At 41.8% G+C, this 25,318-nt stretch overlaps 1 protein-coding gene across 1 annotated transcript in view; it reads left to right on the plus strand.

Annotated features, from left to right (window-relative positions):
- The window catches only part of LOC115108579 (coiled-coil domain-containing protein 18-like), a 43,265-nt gene extending 18,273 nt beyond the window's left edge, over positions 1–24,992 (plus strand). Inside the window, exons 17-18 of the mRNA XM_029633094.2 lie at positions 2,383–2,596; positions 24,862–24,992. Coding sequence (XP_029488954.1) covers positions 2,383–2,569 — 187 coding nt within the window. The 3' untranslated portion in view covers positions 2,570–2,596; positions 24,862–24,992. The remainder of the gene's footprint in view (positions 1–2,382; positions 2,597–24,861) is intronic.
- Positions 24,993–25,318: the final 326 nt, after the last annotated feature.

Below are 25,318 nucleotides of genomic sequence, written 5' to 3' on the forward strand. Positions count from 1 at the left end.
CTTTGCAGAGTAAGTAACTGTCTGTGTTGAAATCAAATTTTATTAGTCACATGCGACGAATACAACAGGTTACAGTGAAATTACACCTTACAGTGAATTACACCGTACAGTGAAATGCTTACTTACGAGCCCTTAACTGACAGTGCCGTTTCAAAAAATACAGATAAGAATAAGAGATAAAAGTAACAAGTAATTAAAGAGGAGCAGTAAAAGAATAACAATATATACAGGGGGGTGCCAGTACAGAGTCAATGTGCAGGGGCACCGGTTAGTTGAGGTAGTATGTACATGTAGGTAGAGTTAATTAAAGTGACTATGCATAGATTACAACAGAGTGGCAGTGGTGTGCGGAGGGGAGGGGCAATGTGAATAGTCTGGGTAGCCATTTGACTAGATGTTCAAAAGTCTTATGGCTTGGGGTAGAAGCTGTTTAGAAGCATCTTGGACCTAGACTTGGCGCTCCGATACCGCTTGCCGGGTGGTAGAAGAGAGAACAGTCTATGACTAGGGTCTTTGACAATTTTTAGGGCCTTCCTCTGACACCTGGTATAGAGGTCCTGGATGACAAGAAGCTTGGCCACAGTGATGTACTGGGCTGTTCGCACTACCCTCTGTAGTGCCTTGCGGTCGGAGGCCGAGCAGTTGCCATACCAGGCAGTGATGCAACCAGTGATACTCTTGATGGTGCAGCTGTAGAACCTTTTGAGTATCTGAGGACACATGCCAAATCTTTTCAGTCTCCTGGGGGGGGGGGGGGGGGAATAGGTTTTGTCGTGCCCGCTTCACGACTAATGGTGTGCTTGGACCATGTTAGTTTGTTGGTGATGTGGACACCAAGGAACTTGAATCTCTCAACCTGCTCCACTGCAGCCCCGTCGATTAGAATGGGGGGGGTGCTCGGTCCTCTTTTTCCTGTAGTCCACAATCATCTCCTTTGTCTTGATCACGTTGAGGGAGAGGTTGTTGTCCTGGCACCACACGGCCAGGTCTCTGACCTCCTCCCTTTAGGCTGTCTCGTTGTTATCGTGATCAGGCCTACCACTGTTGTGTCATCGGCAAATTTAATGATGGTGTTGGAGTCGTGCCTGGCCGTGCAGTCATGAGTGAACAGGGAGTACAGGAGGGGGCTGAGCATGCACCCTTGAGTGGCCCCTGTGTTGAGGATCAGTGTGGCGGATGTGTTGTTACCTACCCTTACCACCTGAGGGCAGCACATCAAGGAAGTTCAGGATCCAGTTGCAGAGGGAGGTGTTTAGTCCCAGGGTCCTTAGCTTATAGATGAGCTTGGAGGGCACTATGGTGTTGAACGCTAAAGCTGTAGTTAATGAATAGCATTCTCACATAGGTGTTCCTTTTGTCCAGGTGGGAAAGGGCAGTGTGGAGTGCAATAGAGACTGCATCATCTGTGGATCTGTTGGGGCGGTATGGAAATTGGAGTGGGTCTAGGGTTTCTGGGATGATGGTGTTGATGTGAGCCATGACCAGCCTTTCAAAGCATTTCATGGCTACAGATGTGAGTACTACGGATCAGTAGTCATTTAGGCAGGTTACCTTAGTGTTCTTGGGCACAGGCACTATGGTGGTCTGCTTAAAACATGTTGGTATTACCTACTCAGACAGGGAGAGGTTGAAAATGTCAGTGAAGACGCTTGCTAGCAGTACACGTCCTGGTAATCCGTCTGGTCCTGTGGCCTTGTGAATGTTGACCTGTCTAAAAGTCTTACTCACATCGGCTGCGGAGAGCGTGATCACTCTTCAGGTACAGCTGGTGCTCTCTTGCATGTTTCAGTGTTATTTGCCTCAAGGTGAGCATAGAAGTAGTTTAGCTCATCCGGGAGGCTCGTGTCACTGGGCAGCTCTCGGCTGTGCTTCCCTTTGTAGTCTGTAATGGTTTGCAGGGCCTGCCACATCCAACGAGTGTCAGTGCCGGTGTAGTACGACTCGATCATAATCCTGTATTGACGCTTTGCCTGTTTAATGGTTTGTCGGAGGGCATAGCGGGATTTGTTATAAGCTTCCGTGTTAGAGTCCTGCTCCTGACCTCTTTATTTATCTAGTCACTGGTGTATCCTGCTTTAATTTTTGCTTGTAAGCAGGAATCAGGAGGATAGAATTTGATTTATACAAGTATCTACTTTTGATAGCAATTAACTTTACAGCGTAAGTAACTGTTCTGATGCTATCCCTGTGTATTTTTGCAGCTTTTAGATCTTCTTTGTCTGAGAGTCTGTGTCTTTAGGGGCCACTTTCCAGGTCACAGATTAAGCAGAGTCCTTGATTAAAATGCGTGTTCAGATTCTCGTCGAGGACTAGGCTTTATCTGGAGATCTCTTTCTCTGAGTGATGTTTCTAACCTTGTTCTTTGGGCCTTGTCCGGTTCAGTCCAGGATCTGGAGGAGAAGGTGCGTTTCACCAGGAAGGACAGGAGGAACTCCCTGCACCGCACCCAGCTGCTGGAGAGCCAGATGAAGACGGTGAAGGGAGAGCTGGTGGATACACTGGACCACATGCAGGAGCTACGAGACCGGTTGGGACGCTCACAGGCCAACGCAGAGCAGCGCAAAGTTGACATGGAGAAACTGCAAGCAGGGATGAGGTGAGAGAGCCCCAAATGCAAACAGTCCTGTCTGTTGGCCTCCTCTTGTGTTCCTACAGATGAGTTGGGCAAAAGCCCCTTCATCCCTCTCCCAAGTCATTTAGTACTCGAGGCTCCATTTGGTATCTGGTACTTTGGCCTCCCACTTCACTCCTTTTCAACAATGGGGCCATAACACCTCAAGCTTGAAGCTTGACGACAAAGCTGAATCCAAATACTTTGTTAAAATGTATATTGCCTCAAAGTAATGTTAAAATAATTACTGTATCTGTCATTACAATTTGTACTGCTCCCAAATTATTTGAAATACTTATCTATTTTGCGGGCGCCGAAGACGTGGATGTCGATTATGGCAGCCCCCCGCACCTCAGAGGGGTTGGGTTCATTGTGGAAGACACATTTCAGTTGAATACATTCAATTGGACAACTGACTAGGTATCCCCCTTTTACTCCGTTTTTTTGTGACTTTTCGTTGGGGGTTGATAAACACTGAACTTATTTCAGCTCCTATTCCCAGCACTTCTTACCCTGTCTGGGTTGTGTGGGAACTTGGAGCCAAACCAGAGTGTAAATTATTACCAAAGGACTGTGCTACAGGCCAATGGGAAAGAAGCAAAAATATGGCCATGGTTCTGTTTTTAACTTGTGTAAAATTAGATAAATGCTGTGTTGCTTCTGTGGTGTTCTATTGTCAAGGGTTGTCCAAGGTTATGTGCTTAAAGTAATTTTCCAGGGGACAAAGACTGAACCCCCGGTTGTAATACATCACTTGGAGGCAATTGTCACTGGTTGTGGGGAATCTGTTGCTGCTGTTTTTCAAACACACTTTCTGTGACGCAGCCCATACAGATTGTGTAACAAAGTTTAACTGGTGCTACTTGTCTTTTTATAAGGTAGACTATGGGCTATCGACATTACGTCCTTGCCTGCCCTCCAGTTCCAGTTCATACATTATGAAAAGAAAACATTCATATCATGACAGTTTTATTGGGGGATTTTCCATGTGTATCCCTAGGATCATGTCTTTCATATTGTTTCATGAAACTCTTTCAGATGCTTTGTTTCAATTGAAAATATTTGAGTGCCAAGATGTGGTTGTGACCCCACTCTCCGAGAGTGTCTCAGGGGGAGTTGGGATATGCAAAAAAACATTTCCAATTCACACATACGTATTAATACACACTTGTACATGAAACGGGAGAAATAGAAGCATCCTAATTATTAATATTATTATTAGTGGGGCTTGCGAAGCAAGAGTCCCCACTTAAAAGGTGCAATATCAAATCAAATTGATTTATATAGCCCTTCGTACATCAGCTGATATCTCAAAGTGCTGTACAGAAACCCAGCCTATATGTTAGCCTAATTTCAGTTTATGCAACAAAACAAATAGTCATTGTGTAGAGAATCATTGTACCATCTAAACAGCTTTTAAATATACTTTTCATAACAAAAAAATATTGTATTTTCAGAAGTTTGAAGCTATTGTACAAAACTGAAAGTAAACGCAAAAGCAAATATTCTGCCCTTGAGTTGCGTTCCCATGCAAAACTAGACAGATAGCTAACAACTAAGTCTTCAATAAAACTCCCAAGGCGTGACTTTTCTTGAATGAATATATTGTAAACGTTTATGTTGTGAAACTGCAAAATACAGAAAAGAATATACTTTAGTATTCAATTCACACCGACATACTGTAGCTGTACATTAAACATTTGAAGTTGCATAAATACAAAGCACGCGCTAAGGTACCATGCATCTGGCATGATGCCAAACCATATAGCTAATTGTTAACCATATGGTAATTGGCTCCTTTCATTACTCTAATAATGTATAACCATCTATGTAGAATAACAAAGCATATTACACTAGAAACAGTAACAAAAACTACAGTATTGTATATTTTACAATTCGTTTGCATGACGCATGAGCAAAGTAATACAGCTAACGACATACATTAATTAAAGGCATTGCAATTTGTGAGTAAATGCAACCAACATTGATATGTAAAGCAACTCTATCAATAACAAGATTATCATCATTAGCTAAATGCTTGAATCGAACTTACAAACAAATATTTTTCCAAGGCTGAAGCGTGACAAGAAATAACTACATTGAAAGACCTGCACCGTAGCGTTGTTTGTAGCCGTTTCTATGCGTGCAAAACAAATTCTGTACTTCCTGTTTGCGTCGTCTTTCTAAGTACCAGAAAGCGTCACTAGAGGGCAAATAACACCATTGAACACAATGAAAATCCAATTTAACCATTCTAATAAAATAATCTGTTACCTTCTAACAGGATGGCAGCACAGCAAATTTAAGAATGGGAAGCATAGAAATAGCGCACGTAGAACAGATCTAGTGCTTCGTAGACTTGCTTTCAATGAGAGTGACAGATCTATAATGCACATTTCTATGTGCATTTGGTCAGGTCGCCCAAAAAGTTACAAATGGCAGCTTTAAATCTTTGACATTCTTCTGACTTATTATTATTTAGAAAGCTACTCCTACACCGTTTTTAAAGCTAGGCATGCCATTCAAACTTTAAAACATGCATATCGGTCTGGAATATTGTGCTTGATATCTTTTTAAACTATTAAGATACTTCTCGGCTAATCAAATCTGATGTTGGTACAAAAATATCTGCTACCAATCTAACAATACAGCTGTTTTAGTAACCGCATGAACTGTATTTTTGTAACCACGTTTTCATAACATTAAATGACAAATTATAGGTGTGCCAAGCTTGTAGCGTCATACCCAAGAAGACTCAAGGCTGTAATTTCTGCCAAAGGTGCTTCAACAAAGTTCTGAGTAAAGGGTCTGAATACTTATGTAAATGTGATTTCAGTTTCTTTATAAATGTCCTACTACTTTACAAATTCACTGTATTTGTTTGAAACCCACAGCATGAATGATGAATGAGTGTTGTCCACGTGATCCTGCCTTTTATTCGCATCTTCTGACAGAAGCTCACTTCCTACTACTTTACAAATTCACTGTATTTGTTTGAAACCCACAGCATGAATGATGAATGAGTGTTGTCCACGTGATCCTGCCTTTTATTCGCATCTTCTGACAGAAGCTCACTTCGTCCTATGTCTTCCTGCTTTCAGTTCACGTGCAGAAACTGTAGTAAAGACATTTTTATAATCTAACTGCCCCACAATCCAGAGTAATACGGTTGATATAGTAGTCTATAAAAGTAATCAGACCAATTATTTAACTTTGAATATATGTAACTGCTTTGCTTTAAATAGTAAATTAACTTTTTAAAACCTCTTCCATTACCCCAGAAATACTTTTTAAAGAGCTAATGGGCGCCAGGTAGCCTATTGGTTAAAGCGTTGGGGCAGTAACCCAGATCCGGCTAAATGAAAAGTCTGATGTGCCCTTGAGCAAGTCACTTAACCCTTCATTTGATACAGGGGCACCTTATTACTATAGCTGACCCTGTAAAACAACACTTTTCATTGCACCTACCCAGTGTAAGGAACAATAAATAAATAAAATATACAGTTGAAGTTGGAATTTTACATACACTTAGGTGGAGGTCATTAAAACTAGTTTTTCAACCACTACACAAATTATAGTTTTGGCAAGTCGGCTAGGACATCTGCTTTGTGCATGAAACAAGTCATTTTTCCAACAATTGTTTACAGATAGATTATTTCACTGTATCACAATTCCAGTGGGTCAGAATTGTACATACACTAAATTGATTGTGGCTTTTAAACAGCTTGGAAAATTCCAGAAAATGATGTCATTGTTTTAGACGCTTCTGATAGGCTAATTGACATCATTTGAGTCAATTGGAGGTGTACCTGTGGATGTATTTCAAGGCCTACCTTCAAACTCAGTGCCTCTTTGCTTGCCATCATGGGAAAATCAAAAGAAATCAGCCAAGACCTCAGAAAATAATTGTAGACCTCCACAAGTCTTGTTCATCCTTGAGAACAATTTCCAAACTCCTGAAGGTACCATGTTCATCTGTACAAACAATAGTATGCAAGTATAAACACCATGGGACCACACAGCCGTCATACCGCTCAGGAAGGAGACGTGTTCTGTCTCATAGAGATGAACGTACTTTGGTGGGAGAAGTACAAATCAATCCCAGAACAACAGCGAAGGACCTTGTGAAGATGCTGCAGGAGACGGGTACAAAAGTATCTATATCCACAATAAACCGTGTCCTATAAAGACAACCTGAAAGGCCGCTCAGCAAGGAAGAAGCCACTGCTCCAAAACTGGCATAAAAAAAAGCCAGACTACAGTTTGCAGCTGCACATGGGGACAAAGATCGTACTTTTTGGAGAAATGTCCTCTGGCCTGATGAAACAAAAATAGAACTGTTTGGTCATAATGACCATCATTATGTTTGGAGGAAAAAGGGGCAGGCTTGCAACCCGAAGAACACCATCCCAACCGTGAAGCACACTGGTGGGGGTGCTTTGCTGCAGGAGGGACTGGTGCACTTCACAAAATCGATAGCTTCATGAGGAAGGAAAATTATGGATATATTGAAGCAACATCTCAAGACATCAGTCAGGAAGTTGAAGCTTGGTCACAAATGGGTGTTCCAAATGGATAATGACCCCAAGCGTACTTCCAAAGTTGTGACAACTGCTTTAGGACAACGATGTCAAGGTATATGGAGTGGCCATCACAAAGCCCTGACCTCGACCCTATAAAAAAATGTGTGGGCATAACTGAAAAAGTGTGTGCAAGGAGGCCTACAAACCTGACTGTTACCCCAGCTCTGTCAGGAGGAATGGGCCAAAATTCACCCAACATAGTGGGAAGCTTGTGGAAGGCTACTTGAAACGTTTGACCCAAGTTAAACAATTTAAAGGCAATGCTAGCAAATATTAATTGAGTGTATGTACACTTCTGACCCACTGAGAATGTGATGAAAGAAATTAAAGCTGAAATAATTCACTATTATTCAACATTTCACATTCTTAACATAAAGTGGGGATCCTAACTGACCTAAGACAGGGAATTTTTACTAGGATTAAATGGCAGGAATTGTGAAAAACTGAGTTGAAATGTATTTGGCTAAGGTACATTTCTGACTTCAACTGTGTGTGTGTACGTACGTACGTACAGTGGGGCAAAAAAGTATTTAGTCAGCCACCAATTGTGCAAGTTCTCCCACTTAAAAAGATGAGAGGCCTGTCATTTTCATCATAGGTACACATCAACTATGACAGACAAAATGAGAAAAAATCCAGAAAATCACATTGAAGGAATTTAAATGAATGTATTTGCAAATTATGGTGGAAAATAAGTATTTGGTCACCTACAAACAAGCAAGATTTATGGCTCTCACAGACCTGTAACTTATTCTTTAAGAGGTTCCTCTGTCCTCCACTCAGTACCTGTATTAATGGCACCTGTTTGAACTTGTTATCAGTATAAAAGACACCTGTCCACAACCTCAAACAGTCACACTCCAAACTCCACTATGGCCAAGACCAAAGAGCTGTCAAAGGACACCAGAAACAAAATTGTAGACCTGCACCAGGCTGGGAAGACTGAATCTGCAATAGGTAAGCAGCTTGGTTTGAAGAAATCAACTGTGGGAGCAATTATTAGGAAATGGAAGACATACAAGACCACTGATAATCTCCCTCGATCTGGGGCTCCACGCAAGATCTCACCCCTTGGGGTCAAAATAATCACAAGAACGGTGAGCAAAAATCCCAGAACCACACGGGGGGACCTAGTAAATGACCTGCAGAGAGCTGGGACCAAAGTAACAAAGCCTACCATCAGTAACACACTACGCCGCCAGGGACTCAAATCCTACAGTGCCAGACGTGTCCCCCTGCTTAAGCCAGTACATGTCTAGGCCCGTCTGAAGTTTGCTAGAGAGCATTTGGATGTTCCAGAAGAAGATTGAGAGAATGTCATATGGTCAGATGAAACCAAAATAGAACTTTTGGTAAAAACTCAACTCGTTGTCTTTTGAGGACAACGAATGCTGAGTTGCATCCAAAGAACACCATACCTACTGTGAAGCATGGGGGTGGAAACATCATGCTTTGGGGCTGTTTTTATGCAAAGGGACCAGGACGACTGATCCGTGTAAAGGAAAGAATAAATGGGGCCATGTATCGTGAGATTTTGAGTGAAAACTTCCTTCTCCAGCAAGGGCATTGAATATGAAACGTGGCTGGGTCTTTCAGCATGACAATGATCCCAAACACACCGCCCGGGCAACGAAGGAGTGGCTTCGTAAGAAGCATTTCAAGGTCCTGGAGTGGCCTAGCCAGTCTCCAGATCTCAACCCCGTAGAAAATCTTTGGAGGGAGTTGAAAGTCTGTGTTGCCCAGCAACAGCCCCAAAACATCACTGCTCTAGAGGAGATTTGCATGGAGGAATGGGCCAAAATACCAGCAACGATGTGTGAAAACCTTGTGAAGACTTACAGAAAACGTTTGACCTCTGTCATTGCCAACAAAGGGTATATAAGAAAGTATTGAGATAAACTTTTGTTATTGACCAAATACTTATTTTCCACCATAATTTGCAAATAAATTCATAAAAAATCCTACAATGTGATTTTCTGGATTTTCTTTTCTCATTTTGTCTGTCATAGTTGAAGTGTACCTATGATAAATTACAGGCCTCTCATCTTTTTAAGTGGGAGAACTTGCACAATTGGTGGCTGACTAAATACTTTTTTGCCCCACTGTATGTATGTACAGTGCCTTGCGAAAGTATTCGGCCCCCTTGAACTTTGCGACCTTTTGCCACATTTCAGGCTTCAAACATAAAGATATAAAACTATTTTTTTGTGAAGAATCATCAACAAGTGGGACACAATCATTAAGTGTAACGACATTTATTGGATATTTCAAACTTTTTTAACAAATCAAAAACTGAAAAATTGGACGTGCAAAATTATTCAGCCCCCTTAAGTTAATAGTTTGCAGCGCCATCTTTTGCTGCGATTACAGCTGTAAGTGGCTTGGAGTATGTCTCTATCAGTTTTGCACATCGAGAGACTGAATTTTTTTCCCATTCCTCCTTGCAAAACAGCTCGAGCTCAGTGAGGTTGGATGGAGAGCATTTGTGAACAGCAGTTTTCAGTTCTTTCCACAGATTCTCGATTGGATTCAGGTCTGGACTTGGCCATTCTAACACCTGGATATGTTTATTTTTGAACCATTCCATTGTAAATTTTGCTTTATGTTTTGGATCATTGTCTTGTTGGAAGACAAATCTCCGTCCCAGTCTCAGGTCTTTTGCAGACTCCATCAGGTTTTCTTCCAGAATGGTCCTGTATTTGGCTCCATCCATCTTCCCATCAATTTGAACCATATTCCCTGTCCCTGCTGAAGAAAAGCAGGCCCAAACCATGATGCTGCCACCACCATGTTTGACAGTGGGGATGGTGTGTTCAGGGTGATGAGCTGTGTTGCTTTTACGCCAAACATAACGTTTTGCATTGTTGCCAAAAAGTTCAATTTTGGTTTCATCTGACCAGAGCACCTTCTTCCACATGTTTGGTGTGTCTCCCAGGTGGCTTGTGGCAAACTTTAAACGACACTTTTTATGGATATCTTTAAGAAATGGCTTTCTTCTTGCCACTCTTCCATAAAGGCCAGATTTGTGCAATATACGACTGATTGTTGTCCTATGGACAGAGTCTCCCACCTCAGCTGTAGATCTCTGCAGTTCATCCAGAGTGATCATGGGCCTCTTGGCTGCATCTCTGATCAGTCTTCTCCTTGTATGAGCTGAAAGTTTAGAGGGACGGCCAGGTCTTGGTAGATTTGCAGTGGTCTGATACTCCTTCCATTTCAATATTATCGCTTGCACAGTGCTCCTTGGGATGTTTAAAGCTTGGGAAATCTTTTTGTATCCAAATCCGGCTTTAAACTTCTTCACAACAGTATCTCGGACCTGCCTGGTGTGTTCCTTGTTCTTCATGATGCTCTCTGCGCTTTTAACGGACCTCTGAGACTATCACAGTGCAGGTGCATTTATACGGAGACTTGATTACACACAGGTGGATTGTATTTATCATCATTAGTCATTTAGGTCAACATTGGATCATTCAGAGATCCTCACTGAACTTCTGGAGAGAGTTTGCTGCACTGAAAGTAAAGGGGCTGAATAATTTTGCACGCCCAATTTTTCAGTTTTTGATTTGTTAAAAAAGTTTGAAATATCCAATAAATGTCGTTCCACTTCATGATTGTGTCCCACTTGTTGTTGATTCTTCACAAAAAAATACAGTTTTATATCTTTATGTTTGAAGCCTGAAATGTGGCAAAAGGTCGCAAAGTTCTAGGGGGCCGAATACTTTCGCAAGGCACTGTACATACACACACACACTACCTGTCAAAAGTTAACACCTACTCTTTCAAGGGTTTCTTTATTTTTACTATTTTCTACATTGTAGAATAATAGTGAAGTCCTCAACTATGAAATAACACATGGAATCATGTAGTACCCAAAAAAAGTGTCAAACAAATCTAAATATATTTTATATTTGAGATTCTTCAAATAGCCACCCTTTGCCTTGATGACAGCTTTGCACACTCTTGGCATTCTCTCAACCAGCTTCACCTGGAATGCTATTCCAACAGTCTTGAAGGAGTTCCCACATATGCTGAGCGATTTGTTGGCTGCTTTTCCTTCACTCTGCGGACTGACTCATCCCAAACCATCTCAATATGATTGAGGTCGGGATTTTGGAGGCCAGGTCATCTGATGCAGCACTCATCACTCTCCTTCTTGGTCAAATAGCCCTTACTCGGACGCCTCCATACTTTACGGTGGGAAATACACATGCGGAGATCACCCGTTCACCCACTCCTCGTCTCACGAAGACACGGCGGTTGGAACCAAAAGTCTCCCATTTGGACTCCAGACCAACGAACAAATTTCCACCGGTCTAATGCCCATTGCTCGTGTTTCTTGGCCCAAGCAAGTCTCTTCTTCTTATGTGTTGTTTTTAGTAGTGGTTTCTTTGCAGAAACTTGACCATGAAAGCGTGATTCACACAGTTTCCTCTGAACAGTTGATGTTGAGATGTCCGTTACTTGAATTTATTTGGGCTGCAATTCCTGATGCTGGTAACTCTAATAAACTTGTCCTCTGCAGCAGAGGTAACTCTGGGTCTTCCATTCCTGTGGTGGGCCTCATGAGAGCCAGTTTCATCATAGCGCTTGATGGTTTTTGCGACTGCACTTGAAGAAACTTTCAAAGTTCTTGAAATATTCCGTATTGACTGACCTTCATATCTTAAAGTAATGATGGATTTTCTTTTCTCTTAGATGGCGCCGACAGAGATGGTCGCCTCGCTTCGAGTCCTTTTTAGGTATTATTTCTTATATTGTTAGCCCAGAAAACCTTAAGTGTTATCACATACAGCCGGGAAGAACTATTGGATATAAGAGCAACGTCAATTTATAAACATTACAACCAAGAATACGACTTTTCCGAAGCGCATCCTCTGTTCGGACCACCACCCAGGACATTGGATCTAATCCCAGAGGCCGACCCAAAACAATGTCGCCGCATAAGGGGTACCCGGAGCGGCCTCCTGATCAGACTTCGGAGATGTGCACACCACCCACCACTTCTGAGTAGATTACTCGCCAATGTCCAGTCTCTAGACTACAATGTGGATGAAATTAGGGCAAGTGTTGCCATCCAGAGAGACATCAGAGATAGTAACATTCTGTTTCATGTAAACACGGCTCTCTCGGAATATGTTGTTGGGGTCGGTACAGCCACCGGGTTTCTTCATGCATTGCGCCGACAAAATAAACATCTCTCTGGGAAGAAGGGCGGAGTGGTGTGCTTCATGATTAACGACTCAAGGAGTAATCATAACAACATACAAGAACTCAAGTCTTTTTGTTCACCTGACCTAGAATTCCTTACAATCAAATTCCGCCCACATTATCTCCCAAGAGAACACTCTTCGATTATAGTCACAGCTGTGTATACCCCCTCCCTCCCAAGCAGACACCACGACGGCCCTCAAGGAACTTCACTGGGCTCTATGTAAACTGGAAACCATATCTTGAGCCTGCATATATTGTAGTTGGGGATTTTAACAAAGAAAATTTGAGAACAAGGCTACCTAAATTCTAGCAGCACATTGACTGTAGCACACGTGCGGTCAATAAACTGGACTACTGCTACTCTAACTTCTGGGATGCATACAAGGCCCTCCCCCGCCTTCCCTTCGGCAAATCCGACCACGACTCCATTTTGCTCCTACCATCCTACAGGCAGACACTCAATCAGGAATTACCCATACTAAGGACTTTTCGACGCTGGTCTGACCAATCAGAATCCACACTTTAAGATTGTTATGATCACGCGGACTGGGAAATGTTCCAGGGAAGCCTCAGAAAATAACATCGATTTTATACGCTGACTCAGTGAGTTTATAAGGAAGTGTGTTGGAGATGTTGTACCCACTGTGAATATTCAAACCTACCCTAACTAGAAACCGTGGATAGATGGTGGCATTCGCATGAAACACTGCATTCAACCATGGAAAGATGACTAGGAATATGGCAGAATATTAACAGTGTAGTTATTCCTCCGCAAGGCAATCAAACAAGCGAAATGTCGGTATAGGGACAAAGTGGATTCGCAATTCAACGGCTCCGACACGAGACGTATGTGGCAGGGTCTACATGAAATTACAGACTACAATAAGAAAACCAGCCACGTCACGGACACCGACATCTTGCTTCCAGACAAACTAAACACCATTGCCTGCTTTGAGGATAATACAGTGCCGCCTACCAAGGACTGCGCCCCCCCCCCCTCTTCCGTGGCTGATGTAAGACCTTTAAACCCGTTAGCCCTCGCAAGGCTGCCGGCCCAGACGGCATCCCTAGCCGCGTCCTCAGATCATGCGCAGACCGGCTAGTGTGTTTACGGACATATTCAATCAATCCCTATCCCAGTCTGCTGTTCTCACATGCGTCAAGAGGGCCACCATTGTTCCTGTTCCCAAGAAAGCTAAGGTAACTGAGCTAAATGACTATCACTTCCGTAATCGTAAAGTTCTTTGAGAGACTAGTCAAGGATCATATCACCTCCACCCTAGATCCACTCCAATTTTGCTTTCCGCCTCAATAGGTCCACAGACACGCAATCACACTGCCCTAACCCATCTGGACGAGGGATACCCATGTAAGAATGTTGTTCATCGACTAAATGTCTGGGAACCTGCAGGTGCCTTGGTGGAAGAGTGGGTTAACATCCCACAGCAAGAAATCTGGTGCAGTCCATGACAAGGTGATGCACTGCAGTACTTAATGCAGCTGGTGGCCACACCAAATACTGACTTACTTTTGATTTTGTCTCCCCCCTTTGTTCAGAGACACATTATTACATTTGTTAGTCACATGTCTGTGGAACTTGTTCAGTTTCTCAGTTGTTGAATATTATGTTCATACAAATATTTACAAATGTTAAGTTTACTGAAAAAGGAACGCAGTTGACCGTGAGAGGATGTTTCTTTTTTTGCTGAGTTTATGTACATTCCTCCCAAACTGCAGGGCACCATCGTTGCTTGGATGGTTCCAGTGTCTTGGACAGCCGCAGGGGTCATTTGTCTGACTGCGTCTAAATTTAGCATTGTGTTTTTCTCCCACACAGACAGCAGCATCATATGCTAGTAGGCTATCGGCTATGTTTATCATCTCCTGTTCTTGATCAAAACAGTAATCACTGATATAATTGTACAGTTAGGGATATCACAAATGTTTAACTTCAGTGAAATTAGAAAAAATACCCTAGTCCTTCTGGATTTAGATTTTCTGGATATTGGGGTTTTATGCCAAGCTCTGCTTTGTTGATACACTTTTGGGCCCTTGTGTGTGTGCGTGATGTACATTTTCCCTGACACCCAAAAGTACTTGTTATATTTTGAGTGCTTAGCAGGACAGGAAAATGGTCCAATTCGCACACTTATCAAGAGGACACCCCTGGTCATCCTTACTGCCTCTGATCTGGTGGATTCACTAAACACAAATACTTTGTAAATTATGTCTGTGTTAGAGTGCCCCTGGCTATCCGTAAATTTAAAAAACATGAAAATTGTCCCGTCTGGTATGCTTCATATTAGGAATTAGAATTGATTTATGCTTTTAGTTTTGATACCAAATACTTGAGTCATTTTCTATTAAGGTATCTTTTACGCAAGTATGACAATTGGTTACTTTTTCCACCACTGTATGTGTGTTTGTTTCCCCAGGGTGATACACAGTCAGTTGGAGGAGACATGTAGAGAGTTGGAGCAAAAGAAACAGGAGATTATAGACAAAGACACAGAAATTAAGGAAAGGCAGGAGGAACTTGAACTAAAATCCCTCCAGGTGCACCAAAGCAACCCACACACACAATATGTACACAAGACTACATAACACAGAGAACCAATTTTTCAAATATGTAGTTAACTTTGTTAAACTTTTTATTTTATTTTTATCACTCACAAGGGTTGCTCACGTCAACACCATGATTTTGCCAATTTCTTTAATCCATGTATGTGATTCTCTGTGTGTCAAGCTCAGTAAATTAGAGGCTGTTGTAGAGAGTCATACACAGAAGATGCAGCAGAAGCTCATCCTCCAACAGGGGACGCTGGAGATTTCCCAGAGAGAGGCCAAGGAGAGAACCAACCAGGTTTACTACATCACATCTCACTTGAGTTAACAGCACTCACTAATCCATCTGGGTAGAACAGGTTCTGTCAATCAGCAACGCATGCAACATGGTTCTGATAGATGTATGTTCTACTATGCAAAACTGTTATTGCAAATGTGTTCTGAAATATTATAACGGAGTCATGTGTTCCAAACTCATTTTTGATGACCTGATATACAGTGCCTTCAGAAAGTATTCACACCACTTGACTTTTTTTGTCTTACAAAATTGGGATTAAAATGGATTTAATAATTTTGTCAACAATCTACACAAAATACTCTGTCAAAATGGAAGAAAATGTTTTAACATTTGTAAAAAAAAAAAAAAAAATATTAAAACATATTTAAAAAGTATAAATAATAATAAAACGCATGTCTTGAGGTATTCAACTTCCTGAGTCAATACATTTGGCAGTGATTATAGCAGGTGAGTCTTTCTGGGTAAGTCTCTAATAGAGGTCGACCGATTATGATTTTTCAATACCGATTATGAGAGGGCCAGCAAAAAAAAAAAAACGATACCGATTAATCGGCCAATCTTTTTATTTTATTTGTAATAATGACAATTACAACAATACTGAATCAACACTTAACTTAATAGAACACATCAATAAAATCAATTTGGCCTCAAGTAAATAATGAAACATGTTCAATTTGGTTTAAATAATGCAAAAACAAAGTGTTGGCAAAGAAAGTAAAAGTGCAATATGTGCCATGTAAAAAAGCTAACGTTTAAGTTCCTTGCTCAGAACATATGAAAGCTGGTGGTTCCTTTTAACATGAGTCTTCAATATTTCCAGGTAAGAAGTTTTAGGTTGTAGTTATTATAAGACTATTTCTCTCTATACCATTTGTATTTCATTAACCTTTGACTATTGGATGTTCTCATAGGCACTTTATTGCCAGTGTAACAGTATAGCTTCCGTCCCTCTCCTCGCTCCTGGGCTCGAACCAGGAACACAACGACAATAGCCACCCTCGAAGTAGCGTTACCCATGCAGAGCAAGGGGAACAACCACTCAAAGTCTCCGAGCGAGTGACGTTTGAAACGCTATTAGCACGCACCCCGCTAACTAGCTAGCCATTTCACGTCGATCACACGAGCCTAATCTCGGGAGTTGATAGGCTTGAAGTAATAAACAGCTGCTGGCAAACGCACGAAAGTGCTGTTTGAATGAATGCTTACGAGCCTGCTGCTGCCTACCATCGCTCAGTCAGACTGCTCTACCAAATCATAGACTTAGTTATAACATAACACAGAAATGCGAGCCTTAGGTCATTAATATGGCCGAATCCGGAAACTATCATCTCGAAAACGAGACGTTTATTCTTTCAGTGAAATACGGAACCGTTCCGTATTTTATCTAACGGGTGGCATCCATAAGTCTAAATATTCCTGTTACATTGCACAACCTTCAATGTTATGTCATAATTACGTCAAATTCTGGCAAATTAGGTGGCCCAAACTGTTGCATATACACTGACTCTGTGTGCAATGAACGCAAGAGAAGTGACACAATTTCACCTGGTTAATATTGCCTGCTAACCTGGATTTCTTTTAGCTAAATATGCAGGTTTAAAAATGTATACTTCTGTGTATTGATTTTAATAAAGGCATTGATGTTTGGGTACACATTGGAGCAACGATACACACCGAATCGATTATATTCAACGTAGGACATGCTAGATAAACTAGTAATATCATCAACCATGTGTAGTTACCTAGGGATTATGATTGATTGATTGTTTTAAAGATAAATGTAATGCTAGCTAGCAACTTGGCTTACTGCATTCGCGTAACGGGCAGTCTCCTCGTGGAGTGCAATGTAATCAGGTGGTTAGAGCGTTGGACTAGTTAACTAAGGTTGCAAGATTGAATCCCCCGAGCTGACAAGGTAAAAATCTGTCGTTTTAGTGATTGGGTGTATTGATACACCATCCAAAGTGTAATTAATAACTTCACTGTGCTCAAAGGGATATTCAATGTCTTGTTTTTACTCTTCTACAAATAGGTGCTCTTTGCGAGGCATTGGAAAACCTCCCTGGTCTTTGTGGTTGAGTCTGTGTTTTTGAAATTCGCTGCTCGACTGAGGGACCTTACAATTATCTGTATGTGTGGTGTACAAAGATGAGGTAGTCATTCAAAATATTGTTAAACACTTCTTACACACGGTCCATGAAACTTATTAAGCACATTTTTACTCCTGAACTTTAGGTTTGCCATAACAAATGGGTTGAATACTTTTCTTTCTTAATTAGTACACATTTCGAAAAACAGCCCCATAATGTCAAAGTGGAATTATTGTTTGTCGCTGGCTTACACACAATCTCAATTGAATCCATTTTAAATTCAGACTGAAACACAAACAAATGTGGAAAAAGTGAGTGTGTGAATACTTTCTGAAGGCACTGTACAGGTGCAAATTGTGTAGTCTAGTGGTTCAGATAAGTTTGTGTGTCAGGTGGAGTTTCTGAGTGAGAGGCTGGAGTTGATACAGAAACAACTGCAGGGAAAGGAGGACCTGGAGAAGGTAGAGTGAGTGTGTCTCCATGTTGGAGGACAGTGGATGTATGGATAATAATAATACTTGATTAGGGTTAGGTATATCAAGGTTTCGCTAACTCTGTCCTGGGGCCCCTCGTGGGTGTACATTTTGGTTTTTGCCCAACCACTAAACAGCTGACTCAAATAATCGAAGCTTGATCAATAAATCAAATTGATATATTAAGCCCTTTTCACATCAGCCGATATCACAAAGTGATATACAGAAACCCAGCCTGAAACCCCAAACAGCAAGCAATGCAGATGTAGAAGCACGGTGGCTAGGGAAAACTCCCTAGAAAGGCAGGATCTAGGAAGAAAGAGAGAGAGAGAGAGGAACCAGGCTATGTGGGGTGACCAGTCCTCTTCTGGCTGTGCCGGGTAGAGATTATAACAGTACATGGCCAAGATGTTCAAACGTTCATAAATGACCAACATGGTCAAATAATAATAATCACAGTGGTTGTCGAGGGTGCAACAGGTCAACACCTCGGGAGTAAATGTCAGTTGACTTTTCATAGCCGAGCATTCAGCGTTAGAGACAACAGTTGCAGTAGCGAGAGAGAGTGAGTCGAAAACAGTAGGTCCGGGACAAGGTAGCACGTCCGGTGAACAGGTCAGAGTTCCATAGCCGCAGGCGGAACAACTGAAAAGAGACCATGTTTGTATGCAGCTTTATTATTTTTTACATTGTTTGCAAACTAATATGTGACACATTAATGCAAAACACGCAACATATACACACACATACATACAGTTGAAGTAGGAACTTTACATACACTTAGGTTGGAGTCATTAAAACTCGTTTTTCAACCACTCCACAAATTTCTTGTTAACAAACTATAGTTTTGGCAAGTCGGTTAGGACATCTACTTTGACAAGTAATTTTTCCAACAATTATTTACAGACAGATTATTTCACTTGTAACTCACTGTATCACAATTCCAGTGGGTCAGAAGTTTACATACACTAAGTTGACTGTGCCTTTAAACAGCTTGGAAAATTCCAGAAAATGATGTCATGGCTTTAGACGCTTCTGATAGGCTAATTGACATCATTTGAGTCAATTGACATCATTTGAGTCAATTGGAGGTGTACCTGTGGATGTATTTCAAAGCTGACCTTCAAACACACATGGCGCCGACAGAGATGGCCGCCTCGCTTCGCGTTCCTAGGAAACTATGCAGTATTTTATTTCTTTACGTGTTATTTCTTACATTGGTACCCCAGGTAATCTTAGGTTTTATTACATACAGTCGGGAGGAACTGTATGAGAGCAACGTCATCTCACCATCATTACGACCAGGAATAGGACTTTCCCGAAGCGGATCCTCTGTTTTGCCCAACAACCAGGACAATGGATCGGATCCCAGCCGGCGAACCAAAACAACGTCGCAGTAAAAGGGGCAGACGAAGCTTGCCACATTCGTCATAACGAGGAGACAAAGGCGCAGCATGATAAGAATACATTCTTCTTTTAATTAAACAAAGAACATGTAATAAAATAACAAAACAAACGTGAAGCTACAATAACAAGTGCTGACAGGCAACTACACATAGACAATAACCCACAAAACCTAAATGGTATCCTAAATAGGATCCCCAATCAGAGACGACGATAAACAGCTGTCTCTGATTGGGAACCAATTCAGGCCACCATAGACCTACAATAAACCTAGACTAACGAACACCCCTAGACATGCAAAAAGCCTAGACGGAACAAACAAGCATACCCACCCTCGTCACACCCTGACCTGACCAAAATAATACATAAAACATAAATAATACATAAAACATAGATAACTAAGGTCAGGGCGTGACACAGCTAGTTTCTTCACGCATCCCACCGACAGAAACAAGCATCTTTCTGGTAAGAGGGGCGGGGGGGTATGCCTTATGATTAACGAGACGTGGTGTGATCATAACAACATACAGGAGCTCAAGTCCTTCTGTTCATCTGACTTAGAATTCCTCACAATCAAATGTCGACCGCATTATCTACCAAGAGAATTCTCTTCGATTATAATCACAGCCGCATATATTCCGCCCCAAGCAGACACATCGATGGCCCTGAATGAACTTTATTTGACTCTATGTAAATTGGAAACCACATATCCTGAGGCTGCATTCATTGTAGCTGGGGATTTTAAAAAGGCTAATCTGAAAACAAGACTCCCTAAATTCTATCAGCATATCAATTGTGCTACCAGGGCTGGTAAAACCCTGGATCATTGTTATTCTAACTTCCACAATGCATATAAGGCCCTCCCCCGCCATCCTTTCAGGAAAAGCTGACCACGACTCCATTTGTTGCTTCCCTGCCTATAGACAGAAACTAAAACAGGAAGCTCCCGCGCTCAGGTCTGTTCAACGCTGGTCCGACCAATCTGATTCCACGCTTCAAGATTGGTTCGATCACGTGGATTGGGATATGTTCCACACTGCGTCAAACAACAACATTAACGAATACGCTGATTCGGTGAGCGAGTTTATTAGCAAGTGCATCTCCGATGTCGTACCCACAGCAACTATTAAAACATTCCCCAACCAGAAACCGTGGATTGATGGCAGCATTCGCGCAAAACTGAAAGCACGAACCACTGCTTTTAACCAGGGCAAGGTGACTGGAAACATGACCGAATACAAACAGTGTAGCTATTCCCTCCGCAAGGCAATCACACAAGCTAAACCTCAGTAAAGAGACAAAGTAGAGTCGCAATTCAACGGCTCAGACACGAGGTATGTGGCAGGGTCTACAGTCAATCACGGATTACAAATAGAAAACCAGCCCCGTCACGGACCAGGATGTCTTGCTCCCAGACAGACTATAAACAACTTCTTTGCTCGCTTTGAGGACAATACAGTGCCACTGACACGGCCCGCTACCAAAACCTGCGGACTCTCCTTCACTGCAGCCGATGTGAGTAAAACATTTAAACGTGTTAACCCTCGCAAGGCTGCAGGCCCAGACGGCATTTACATTTACATTTAAGTCATTTAGCAGACGCTCTTATCCAGAGCGACTTACATCCCCAGCCGCATTCTCAAAGCATGCGCAGACCAGCTGGCTGGTGTGTTTACGAACATATTCAATCAATCCTTATCCCAGTCTGCTGTTCCCACATGCTTCGAGGGCCACCATCCTGTTCCCAAGAAAGCTAAGGTAACTGAGCTAAACGACCCCCGTAACACTCACTTCCGTCATCATGAAGTGCTTTGAGAGACTAGTCAAGGACCACATCACCTCCACCCTACCTGACACCCTAGACCCACTCCAATTTGCTTACCGCCCCAACAGGTCCACAGACGACGCAATCACAACCACACTGCACACTGCCCTAACCCATCTGGACAAGAGGAAAGCTATGTGAGAATGCTGTTCATTGACTACAGCTCAGCATTTAACACCATAGTACCCTCCAAACTCATCATCATGCTCGAGACCCTGGGTCTCGACCCCACCCTGTGCAACTGGGTACAGTGCCTCTTTGCTTGACATCATGTGAAAATCAAAAGAAATCAGCCAAGATCTCAGAGAAAAAAATTGTAGACCTCCACAAGTCTGGTTCATCCTTGGGAGCAATTTCCAAACACCTGAAGTTACCACATTCATCTATACAAACAATAGTAGCCAAGTGTAAACACCATGGGAATTTTTACTCTGATTAAATGTCAGGAATTGTGAAAAACTGAGTTTAAATGTATTTGGCTAAGGTGTATGTAAACTTCCCACTTCAACTGTATATATATATACACACACACACACACAGTACCAGTCAAAAGTTTGGACACCCCTACTCATTCAAGGGTTTTATTTATAAAATTGTAAAAACAAGTATGAAAAACCCTTGAATTAGTAGTTGTGTTAACTTTTGACTGGTACTGTGTGTGTCTGTGTGTATATGTTTGTGTGATAGATAGATATTTTATTTTGCTAAACATGTGGGGCTCAAAGCAGAGCCCCACCTGCCCTGAATGACAGGTCGCCACTGCTTCAGTGTGTGACAGGTTTGTGATTCTGAAAGGACAGCAACCGATATAACAGCGCACTCATGTAGGAGAGTGCACTTTTTGTAAATCAAATCCAATTTTATTTGTCACATACACATGGTTAACAGATGTTAATGCGAGTGTAGCGAAATGCTTGTGCTTCTTGTTCCCGACAGTGCAGTAACACTGCACTGCACTAATCTAACAATTCCCCAACAACTACCTAATACACACAAATGTAAATGGGTGAATGAGAATATGTACATGGATGAGCGATGGCCGAGTGGCATAGGCAAGGTGCAGTAGATGGTATAAAATACACTATATACATGTGATATGAGTAATGTAAGATATGTAAACATTATTAAAGTGGCATTATTTAAAGTGACTAGTGATCCATTTATTAAAGTGGCCAGTGATTGGGTCTCAATGTAGGCAGCAGCCTCAGGATCCAATTGCACAGGGCGGGGTTGAGACCCAGGGCCTCCAGCTTGAGGATGAGCTTGGAGGGTACTATGGTGTTGAATGCTGAGCTGTAAAACACAAAGGGCCAGTGGTGTAGTGGAGGGTATACGCAGGTATAAACTGTACACCCACTTTTTTTCAGTTTGTATTGCATATACTCACTTCTTAATCCCTACTGATGTGTATCAATGTAGTGTAGAGGATATATACGACATATCAATTATGTAGTAGAATAGGGAATAATGCATAAAGTCGCCTACACATTCACAAAGCACGTGAAATATATTTATATTTAGTGCCTTAGACCACTGCACCACTTGGGAGGTCATACTTCTGTTGTGTTTAAATATTTGCAGAAATCCATTCAGGTGTATTTTGTGGCTTTTGGCAAATGCATTCTACTGATCTAAAGTCACGCTGTTGCAACTGCCTGTAAACACACAGTCCAGTTCAAAGGGAATGATGGCAGGCCCTTGTGGCAAATGGCTTGTTTGTATAAAGGCCTACTGTAGCTCTGATTGGCTATAGTGCACCGGTCTGCGTAGACTCTAGTCCTGGACAAGACAGATGCTTTTATTCTGTTTTATTTACTGCAGTGTCTATTAATTGTCCAAACGCATGGCCCCTTTCACACTCTATATTGCTATAGGATTTCCACAAATGCCTTAGTATACGTAATTCCCAAACATTCTAAGGATTTATGAAAACCTGAAAATTACCATATCTAATTGGTCGCTTGTCAATAAAAAAAATTTCAAGTGTTATTCTTCCCAGGGGTGTATATGAACAGATTTTAATAAGATATCATGTTGCTAAAATGCTGTCAGTTTGACATTAAATGCAACAATGTTTCACACACAAGTTGTTTTTCAAATAAATTGCTAACAGCAAGGGCGCTACAATAAAAAAACACAGTTCCACTCACCAGATGATAATTTTCAACTTAACTAGTTGAAAGTTATTCTGGAAAAGAGGGACGCTAACAAATTAGCAACAACATCCTCTTTGATAACACTTGCTGTAGCCGCTGTAAACTAGCCTATAACAAAAGCTAGCTAGCTAGACACTGGGAAAATTACTGCTCGCTCTTGCGCAGTGTCCCATTGGCCTTCAAGAAGGCAGAATTTCCATACATTTTTGTAATAACGGTCGCAGCCATTAAGTCAATGTGATTGGTTGATTCCACTGTCACTCCAAAATTTTGCCCTAATACAGTTGAATGGCAGATGCCTTTTATCTAGCTCCTAATGGCTTAGCCAATGGCTGACTTAGCTAGCTAGATTTATCTAACCAAAGACCAGCAAAGAAAAATCGTGATTGGATATTATTTTTGCTTCAGTGTTAACCCTTTCCAACAAAAACTGAAGAGATTAAATCAGAACATTATTGAAAATAATAATATAATTAGAATATTATTATTCTAATAGTTATTTTATAAATCCTTAGCCCTTCTCTGAAGGTGTAGAAGGCCCATTGTTCCCCACTGTGTTTGGGTTAGGAATCATTTGTAGAGTGTCTCTATTTTCCCTCAGCATGCATTTTTTTCACTGTTCTGAATGTCTAAAAATGTTCTGAAATATGAACACAGGAATACTGGACATTTTGAACTCTTATTATTGTGGTGATTTGACAAAATAGCAATCATGGTCTTGAATTGGACTCGCCCTCGGTCTTGACTTGGTCTCTCGCTCCTTGTCCCCCTCCCGGTCTCGGTCTTGCCTCGGACTCGATTTCCTCCGCTCTTGTTCTTGAATGTGTCTCGCTTTAGGTGGTCTCGAACACAACACTGCTCTGTAGTCTCATGGGTGTTCTAACCAGATTCCCCGGTGGGAGTCATTTTTTTCAACACTTGGACACTGACATCCCACAATCCAAACCCATCTTTCCCATGTAACATTTTTGTGAACACGTCCACAGTGGGAGAGGAAGAGGCTGTTGTCCTTGTGTTGTCCTTGTGGTTCTCAGAGAGAGGGGAGCGTGAGAATGAGTTCCTCAGTTTAACATAATGATAGGCTTATTATCTAACACTGTAAATTATAACAGCATCTCACACACAACCTGACCACAATAACACACACACTCACTCACTCTACTGTCTACTTTCATACACCACACACTATAATAGTTTCACCACTAATTCACTGGGCTGCTACATTGGGCCCAGTTATCATCTCATACATCTTCCTTGTATTTTACATGATGAAGTCACCTTAGCTGAACTTTATCTATTTTATATCAACTGTGGCATGGAATGTTCCTTTGTTAGAAGTACTCGTGCTGATATATGTGGGGTCTCTCATTTGACTTGTCTTTCTGTAAGTCTTCTGTGTTCAATATGGGTCTCTCATTTGACTGTCTTTCTGTAAGTCTTCTGTGTTCAATATGGGTCTCTCATTTGACTGTCTTTCTGTAAGTCTTCTGTGTTCAATATGGGTCTCTCATTTGACTTGTCTTTCTGTAAGTCTTCTGTGTTCAATATGGGTCTCTCATTTGACTGTCTTTCTGTAAGTCTTCTGTGAACTGTGGCTACAGTATTTGTGTGTGTGTGTGTTTTGTTTGTGTTTGGCCATCAGGAAGCCTTAGTCCAGGGCCAGCAGCTGTTTCTGTGCAGGGAGAAGCTCCAGAGGACATCTCACAACCAGGAGATGCATAGTCGCTGTGAGAGCCTGGCAATACAGCTAGAAGAAAGTGTTCAGTTATGCCGTGAAAAGGTTTGACCCACTCACGGCACCCTCTTATTGTCTCCCACATAAGTGCACATGTCCGTGGCGCGATATAATTTAATCAGCGCTTGTGTGCTGTGGTACTTACAGTAAATGCTATGTGATATAATTCCACCTTTGAGCATGCAAGAGTATCAGTGTTTGTACTAGGTGCTGTTAAACATCTACTAGATGCTGTGGATACTGGAGTGTGGCACATAACGGTACTAATGCCTGGTCATCTGGGTGATATTGGTGATAGGAGAACCATGCCAGGCATATGGAGGAGGAGCAGGGGAGGATGGAGGAGCAGGCTGCCCAGACTGAG

The sequence above is a fragment of the Oncorhynchus nerka genome, linkage group LG24 (assembly GCF_034236695.1).
Source record: "Oncorhynchus nerka isolate Pitt River linkage group LG24, Oner_Uvic_2.0, whole genome shotgun sequence".
Taxonomy (NCBI): domain Eukaryota; kingdom Metazoa; phylum Chordata; class Actinopteri; order Salmoniformes; family Salmonidae; genus Oncorhynchus; species Oncorhynchus nerka.